Raw genomic sequence first — 8,670 nt, 5'->3', positions numbered from 1 at the left:
AGTGTTCATTTTCTACCTGTTGGAGAGCATGTGAGTTATTAGTCTGCCCTGACAAGAAGCAAGCTTTTCTGTCCCTGACAGAGCTGATAAATGTGGCCAACCCTAGCCTTACATTTTAAAATCAATAGAGAACATTTTTCAGAACAACCTGAACCCACCCAGCATAACAAACACGGTCAGCTAACAACCAACGAAGAAACTAATTGTTTAAATGGGTTCCAGGGGAGAAGCAAAATTTACAGGCAGGAAAGGTGGAGAGAGGAGATGAGAAGAACAAAAGAGGAGGGGAAAATTGTCGTTTTCAGGCAGAAGAGCCAGCTCTGTTTGGTGCAATGAAACTTTTTTTCCCCTTTCGGTGAAAATGTAGTCTTTGGCAGTGGAAGCCAATTCTTGGTAGGACGGGATTCAAGGTCCTGCAAGGGAAAAAGTGGAAGCCATCTCCCCCCGCCCTTCACCCACCGGGGGTCTTTAGGGGAAACAGATCTGACTTACCATGGAGCAGACAGTTAGTTCCTCATCTGTAGTTGGGTTTTAAGGCCAGAGCTGACGATTACAGGATGGCGGTTCTGAACTGGACCACTCCAAGATCTGTTGGCTACCCCAGAGTTCTGTATTTTGAGGGTCTACAACCTCACCCCTCCTGTTAGGTCAGCCAGGCTACCAGAAGCAAAGTCCATCGAGCTTCCTAAATTTTTGAGATGGAGGAAAAATATGGGAAGCTTGGGTCAAAAAAGCAAATTGAAAGGTGATCTAGCTGACCCAGGTGAATCCTGTAGTCAGTGTTTTAGAAAGAAAAACAAAGGAGGCAGCTGGGTGGCTCAGTGGATTGAGAGCCAGGCCTAGAGATGGGAGGTCCTCGGTTCAAATCTGGCCTCAGACACTTCCCAGCTGTGTGACCCTGGGCAAGTCACTTGACCCCCATTGCCTACCCTTACCATTCTTCCACCAAGAAGCCAATACACAGTATTGATTCTAAGATGGAAGGTGAGGGTTATATTTAAAAAAGAAAGAAAGAAAAATGAGCAGATAACATATAGGTATTGGTCTAGGAAGCTAAAGGTTCAATTCCTGTGACTAGGACAGATTGGATGCTGATTTTGATGAAATGACACAAACAGACCAAATAGATATGAGTCAGCCCTTCAAAGGTGGCCATGTAAGGAGCCTCTTGGTAGTGGGGCGACAGTAACAGAACTAGATCATATAATAAATGACCAATAGTGGCAAAGCACTTTATGTGATCTTCACAAGAACCGTGAAAGATACCTAACTATTATCATACCCATTTTACAGACGTGGAAACTGTATACATAGCTAGCAAGTGTCTGGGTGTAGATTTGAACTCGGGTGTTCCTGACTCCAGTTCCGGTGCTATTAACTGTGCCACCTAAAATCATTTGTGTAGTCTTGATGACGCTACAGAGAGAAAATATACTGGGACTTAGGTAGTCCCCCCCCCCAGATCTGCCTCTCACTGTGTATTCTTGTACACATCCCTTCACCTGCCTTGCCCTCAATTTTGTCATTGTTGACATGTTGAAGGGTAAGCCACAACCATTATCCCTTTTGTCTCTTCTATTCCCTGCTCAGTGGCACTGCCTTCTCTTCTTGTAAAATGAAGAGCTTGGACGAGATGTCATAGGCAATTGTTTTTAATTCTATGGACTGACACTTGTATCTCTGGGCTTGCAAACCGCCATAGCTTGCTCCCTGAAATGATGTGTTTCAAAGTCAGAAACTGTGAAAGGGGAAAAAAAATCGATTTTCTCTGATACTTCTACCATAATCTTTGATCCCTAATTCAGCGTATGTGATACATACCTCTTTGTCAAGGTATCCCTCCAAGGTAGCTGTCCAGTGAGACGGCTGGGCGGTGTAGTGGGTTCATTTTTTTTAATGATAAATTTTGTTTAATTTAATAATAAATAATAATGTATTTTTTTCTACATGTCCATTTCCCCATCCCACACAGCTCCATTCCCAAATTAGGAACTTAGGGTAATTGTTATCTTCCCAAGAAGCAACCTTCATTCTGCCTCCTAGAATTCCTGAAGTTTCCTCTCAAGTCCACCTCAAATTTAGGGTCAGGGTTTTCTCCTACAAGACATCTCTTTCTTCCCTACTCCCACCTACAGTTGCTAGTGCTCTCTCTCTTGGAATTACTTTGTTGAAGCTTCATATTTGTATATATTATGGGTCCCCATTAGACTGTAAGCTCCTTGAGGGCAAGGATGGAATCGTTTTTGGTTTTACATCCCTAGTACTTGACACAGTGCCCAGCCCCTGGTATAGCTGGTGAATCATGTACCAAAAGAGGCTCCTGGGGGAAGGAAGTGCTGGTAGCATAGGCAGCATAGTCCCCCAAACTTCAAGGATAATGCTGTGGCCATAAAGTGCTACAAAACCACAGAAGCTGGAAGACAGGCATTCCTGATTCCGGGGTTCCCTATTGCTTCTCCCCTACTGACAGACGGTCCAGATTTTGATCGGCCTCATCTACATCAGCTTCGGCAGCGTCCTGCTCATGTTTCGGAGAGGCTACATTGGCATGTTGTTCATCGATGGAGGGATCCCCTTCTGGGGAGGCGTGTGTGTGAGTACAGAGCAGGGGACATGGAGTTTGGATGGATGAAGCCAGTGTGAGGGGCTCTGCATGGGGGGAGGTTTTTTTACCCCTTCAGATCTTTCCCAGCCACCACTGACAAATTCTACCCATAAGCCAGGCGACAAAGTAACACACTCTGAGGGCCAACGTAGGTCTGTCCAGGTAGTATGGCTGTACCTACCTAGAAAGACTCAAGAGAGCAAAGTTAGGGCTGGGTCGCTGCTGACCCTTTCCTTCTCTGTCCCTCAAATCCATCTTGAATCCATCTTGAAACCATCCTTTCAGGGATGCACAACTCTGTAAAATCAACACAGAAAAAACTCTGTTGGGAGTAAAGAGCTCTGGGTTCAAGTCCCAACTCTGCCATCGACTTGGACAATCATTGCCCCTTTTCAAACCTTATTTTTTCTCACATAAGTGGAGAAGCCAGGGCTATAAGCCAGCACTCCTTCCTTCTGACTCAGAGCCCTTTCTACTGCAACACATTATTTTCAGTAAGATATTGGGGGCCAAAAGCCAGGCCTAGAGAGGGCCAAGCTTCTGAGAAATCAAGAAAGGAGCAAGCCAGCCCTGTGAGCATCTAGCCTAAGGGTATTGCCTAAGCATAGGATCAGTTCTGTCACCCCGAAAGACAACAAAATAAAAGAGGCTGGGAGCAGAGGTAGGAACAGATGTGCCCCCAGATTCTGGGACCCTTGTTCTCCTGGATCTCACAAAGAGGCAGCACTCAGTCCTCTGGGCCCATGGGGGGAGTTTGTCCAGGGTTGGCACCCCTCCCTCTGCATATTCCCACGTGGTCCTCTTGACAGCTTGCGATCTTGGTCTATTGTCATGTCATTAGTGTTTCCTTCTTCTTCTCACAGTTCATCATCTCTGGATCTCTCTCGGTGGCCACAGAAAAGTATCACAGTAGTTGTCTGGTGAGTGCCAACACTGGCTGTCCTCAAAGACCCCTAGAGGTGGGATTGGTGGCCTGCTCACACTGACAGAACCAACAGAGCAGAACTAGCCCAGGGAGAAACAACTCTCCTGCCGCTCTGATAGGAGAAGAAAGAACAGCCGAAGGGGAAGGTGGAGCAGATTTATGGTAGGGTGGGGGCTGCAGGTGACAGGCGATAAAATCTGTGGTTGTCTCCTCCTGTGTTATGACATAGAAAACTGAGACAACAAACCCCCATTTTTCTTAGGTCTCGATTTAAGTGCTGCTAGAGAAATTTAGGATGAAGGCCACCAGCTCCAATCTCACTCTTCCATCAGTGAAGCAAAGCTCACAGGGAATCTGCATGGCCCTGGCATGAGCAGCCAAGAAGGGCATGATGAGAGTTGAAAGGAACTCCTTTGCCCCAACAGCTCAGGAAGCTCCTGCTGAGGATGCAGAGTAAAGCAGATAGGCAGGGAGACCCCAATGCCAGCCTCGATTATCTGATGATTTTAGAATTTCAGGGCCTGATGTACCTCAGTGCAGGGAGCAGGAGACGATAGGCCAGGTGGCCTCCCAAGGCTTAGAAAGATAAAGGAAAGAACGTTGACAAAAAATCCAAGTGATTCCTGGGCACTTTTGTTGTTTCTTTGGGCTCCTCCTTAACCATCTGGAGATTGGAGAGCCCTCATGGGGGCCAGAAGAGCCCCTTTCCTGGTCCCAGGGAGAAGAATGATCCATCACTTCCCTCTCCTTCAGGTAAAAAGCAGCCTGGGGATGAACATCATCAACATCATCGCTTCCTTCGCTGCAACTGCAATCCTGTTGATGGACTTTGGGGTGACCAACTGGGTGAGCGAATGGTCAAGCATAATGGGGGGAATGTGGATTCAGAAACCAGTGAGTCCAACAGGGACCAAAAACATCCCCCTCCATTCATCAATCCCTGTGCCATCTCTCCTTGTTGACATCCCGTCCATCTGGCCCAGGTTCAAAGGCGGCCACCTCCTCCTTGATGCCCTCCACCTCACTTCAGCCAGAAGAGACCTCATTTTTCTTGATATTTTCCAAAGACTATTTGTAATTTGCCAGTGGCCAAAGGGATAAGACTTCAGCTGCTTTTATTGGGGGTGGGGGCAAAGTGCATAGGCCATCCAAGAATAATGGCCAGATAATTTTCCTGCCCCTCGTTGCCCTTATTTTTTCTCTGCTAGGGCTCCCCCAGTATTTCTTATGCTAAGCAATTGCTACCGGGGCAAGTGAACTCACAATAGTAATAAGAATAATAATAGCAGCCTGCATCTGTATATCACTTTAAAGTTTGCAAAGCACTCTACATGTGTTACCTCATTTCATTCTTACAACCATCCTGGGAGAGAGATGTTTTGTTATTCCCATTTTACAGATGAAGAAACTGAGGCTGCACAAAGTGAACTGACTTGCCCAGGGTCACCCAGTTAGTAAGAGTTTGAGGCAGAATTTGAATTTGTATCCAACTGACTCCAAGTTCATTGCTCCATCCACCTAGATTGGCCCCTTAAGAAAGCATGGGGTTTTGGTGGTGGTGGTGATGGTGGTCCTTGAAGTATAAAGAAGCTTAGCTGAGGAGAAAAGAGGTCAGAAACTTCACCTGAGATATTACTGCCCTGGGGGGGCTGCCCAGAGACAGCCTACCTCCAGATCATTGTTTCTGAAGGGATTGTGGGGTAATGTTTTATGTCCTCTTGAGTCAGTGAGGTGTCACAGGAGATCTATAGGGAGAAGCTAGACGACCACTTGTGGGGGGAGTCCTAAAAGGAATTCTTTTGAAAGATGTGTCAGACTAGATGTCTCTCAGTTCTCTGCCAATCCTGATAATCTAGCTCTGAAGTACTATGTTCTGGGTTCTAAGGTTCCTTCCAGCTATTATATTCAGTGTTCTATGTTCTAAGGTTCTTCAAGGCTATGGGCATCAAGTGCTTCCTAACTCTGATACTCTATATTCTAAGTTCTAAAGTCCTCCTCACTCTGACGTTCTAGTTTCTACATTCTAAGGTCACTCACATTCTATATTCTACATTCTAAGGTTCCTCCAAGTTATGGGCATCCTGTGTTCTATGTTCTAACCTCCCTCCTAGCTCTGATGTTATATTCTATGTTCTAAAGTCCTCCTCACTCTGACGTTCTAGGTTCTACATTCTAAGGTCACTCACAGTCTATATTCTACATTCTAAGGTTCCTCCAAGTTACGGGCATCCTGTGTTCTATGTTCTAATGTCCCTCCTAGCTCTGATGTTATATTCTATGTTCTAAAGTCCTCCTCACTCTGACGTAGGTTCCAACAACTCTCACTTTCTATGTTCTAAGGTTCCTCGTGGCTCTGAACATTCTGTGATTTAATTATTTCAGTGGCTGTGTGGTTCTGTGTTTGCAGGATGTGGGACGGGGCTATCTGGCTGTGCTTACCATCTTCACTATCCTGGAATTCTTCATCGCCGTTATTGCCACCTACTTTGGGTGCCAGGCCACCCGCTCCAACACCAATACAGTGAGTGCTTCCACTTCCTTTGGGGTATCTGTTGAGCTTTTATATTTAGAATTGTGGAGGGCATCCTAGAAAGCTTTGTCTCCCTTCTTTTAGAAAAACATCAATGGCTGGGAGGTATGCCTCCAGCATGAGACCTCACACAGTCGTCACCAGGACTCAGCCAAGAAAACACAAATAGCAAAGCGCTTGTTGTTGAATCATTGGTCGTGTCCAACACTCCACAATCCCATTTGGGCTTTTCTTGGCAAAGACACTGAAATAGTTTGCCATTGCTTTCTCCAGATCATTTTTATAGGTGAAGAAACTGAGGCAAAAGGAGTGAGATGGCTTTCCAAGGGTCACACAAGCAGTAAGTGTCTGGGCCTGGACTTGAATTCAGGTCTTTCTGACTCCAAGCTTTGTGCTCTATCCACTGTGCCACCTAGCTGTCCAAATAACCAAGAAAGGCAGTATCAGAATTGCTAGACTAAAATTGGGGTTCTGTCTCTGCTGTTTCCTAGCCTTGATCCTTTGGGCAATTCACAGGGTTTCGACCTGCAAGAGATCTTGCATAGAGTCCGACAATTCAAATGTTCATTTTACAGATTAAAACAATAATCCTAATGATTGGGGATGTAGACTCTAAACCAGGGGTTCCCAAACTTTTTTTGGCCTGCTGCCCCCTTTCCAGAAAAAAATATTCCTTAGCCCCCTGGAAATTAATTTTTTTTAATTTTAATAGCAATTAATAGGAAAGATCAATGCACCTGTGGCCATCACTGCCTCCCTGGATCACTGCAGCACCCACCAGGGGGCGTTGGCGCCCACTTTGGGAATCACTGCTCTAAACGCTCACCCTCATGCAAATACCAATAATATGGAAATAGGTCTTGATCAATGACACATGTAAAAGCCAGTGGAATTGCTCGTTGGCTCCAGGAGGGAAGTGGGAGGAGGGGAGAGAAAGAACATGAATCATGGAACCATGGAAAAGTTTTCTTAATCAATAAAATACAAATTAAAAAAAAACTCTGAAAAAAATGATAATCCCAGAGACTCAGTAAAGACACATGTCCAAGGTCAAGTGGGCAATAAGCAGCAGAAAGAGGATTTCAATCCACTTCTTCCTCAAAACCAGGATTCTTCCTTATATATCAAGCTACTTTCCAACCTATTTGCTCATCATTAAACCAGAGCTAAGGATCCATAAGCAAGTGGCTTATTATGAGGACTATGGGACTAGAACTAAGAGCTGCAAGGACCCTCGGTGAGCATCCAGGCCAACCCCAACCTCCTCTCCCTCTCTTCTCTCTCACACTTGGCAGTGTGGCTCCCAACTTCATCAAGCAACTAAAACTACTCTCTGCAAATTCACCGTCTCCTATTGAACTGATGGCTCTCATGATGGCCTTTTCTCAAACCTTCTTGTCAGACTTGGGGCAAAGGCTAGGCAAATGGCAAAGACTTGCCCTGGGTCACACACTGGGAATATCTGAGATCAGATTTGAACTCAGGTCCTCCTGTCTCCAGGCCTGAGGCTCTACCCACTGTGCCCCTTGGCTGCCCTCAGTAATTGCTTTCTAATTGTTCTCCCAGCTCAAGTCCCTCCCCACGTTCCAATCCACTCTCCATTCAGCTGCATTCGGATACCCATAATCTCCCTCTATTCTTTTCTCAAACTCTTCTCTGCAGTACTTTGACCTGCCTAGAAAAACAAAGGCTGATCAAAATCTAAGTGTCCAGGAAGGAGGCAGCCAGTAAAATCATAGGCTTGTTCATCAGTTCCCCAAATATCCCGTGCCAAGCCACCAAGGACACCAGACAAAGGAAATCTTGTCTCCATCTCTTTACACTTGTTAGCAGGAAGAGCACTGGATTTAAAGTTAGGCAAGGGGGCAGCTGGGTAGCTCAGTGGATTGAGAGCCAGGCCTAGAGACGGGAGGTCCTGGGTTCAAATCCAGCCTCAGACACTTCCCAGCTGTGTGACCCTGGGCAAGTCACTTGACCCCCATTGCCCACCCACCCTTACCACTCTTCCACCTAAGAGCCAATACACAGAAGTTAAGGGTTAAAAAAAAATAAAATAAAGTTAGGCAAGACCTGGCTTTGGATCCATGCTACTGATAAATAGGGTTATGTTATCTCATCTTCCTGAAAGCCTCTGTTTTCCTGTCTATGAAACAGGCATTCTAAAGCCCACAGTGCCTCCATCTCCCAGTTGGGAAGACCACATGAGGGCACTGAAGAAATTGTCAGCTACTATCATCATGGCATCAGTATTATTTACCAATTTCTCTTCAAGGCTCAGTTCAGCTGCCTCTTCCCACTCAAGGCCTTTCTTCATTCTCCTGGTTGTTGGATCTCCCCTCACCAACCTAGAAGTTTCTTTGCATGAAATAGTTTTGTATGAAAATTTATATGAAATCCCAAGTGTGGTCCAAACACGCATATAGGCTTTGATTTGTCTGTGTCCGTGTTTGCTTCTCCTTCCCATAGGATTTAAGTTCACTATATTGATACCCTTCGTGCCCCCAGAGTTTAAGGCAGTGCCCAGTATATAGGAAACCCTCGATTGGTGGATAAGTGTTTTCTGAGGTGGCTTGATGAGAGAGAGAGAGAGAGAGAGAGAGAGAGAGAGAG

The 8,670-nt window shown here is 45.7% G+C and overlaps 1 protein-coding gene across 1 annotated transcript; it reads left to right on the top strand.

Moving 5' to 3' along the window:
- Window positions 1–2,476: 2,476 nt before the first annotated feature.
- On the top strand, window positions 2,477–6,051 carry LOC123255046 (membrane-spanning 4-domains subfamily A member 15-like; the record flags this gene model as incomplete). The annotated part of the gene is made up of 4 exons (XM_044683909.1): window positions 2,477–2,593; window positions 3,469–3,525; window positions 4,284–4,376; window positions 5,938–6,051. Coding segments are annotated over exons 1-4 (333 nt in total), but the record flags the coding sequence as incomplete, so codon positions are not given.
- Between the last annotated feature and the right edge of the window lie 2,619 nt (window positions 6,052–8,670).

This window comes from Gracilinanus agilis, unplaced genomic scaffold (genome assembly GCF_016433145.1).
Source record: "Gracilinanus agilis isolate LMUSP501 unplaced genomic scaffold, AgileGrace unplaced_scaffold38208, whole genome shotgun sequence".
Classification (NCBI taxonomy): domain Eukaryota; kingdom Metazoa; phylum Chordata; class Mammalia; order Didelphimorphia; family Didelphidae; genus Gracilinanus; species Gracilinanus agilis.
This window is presented reverse-complemented; position numbering and strand designations above follow the sequence as displayed.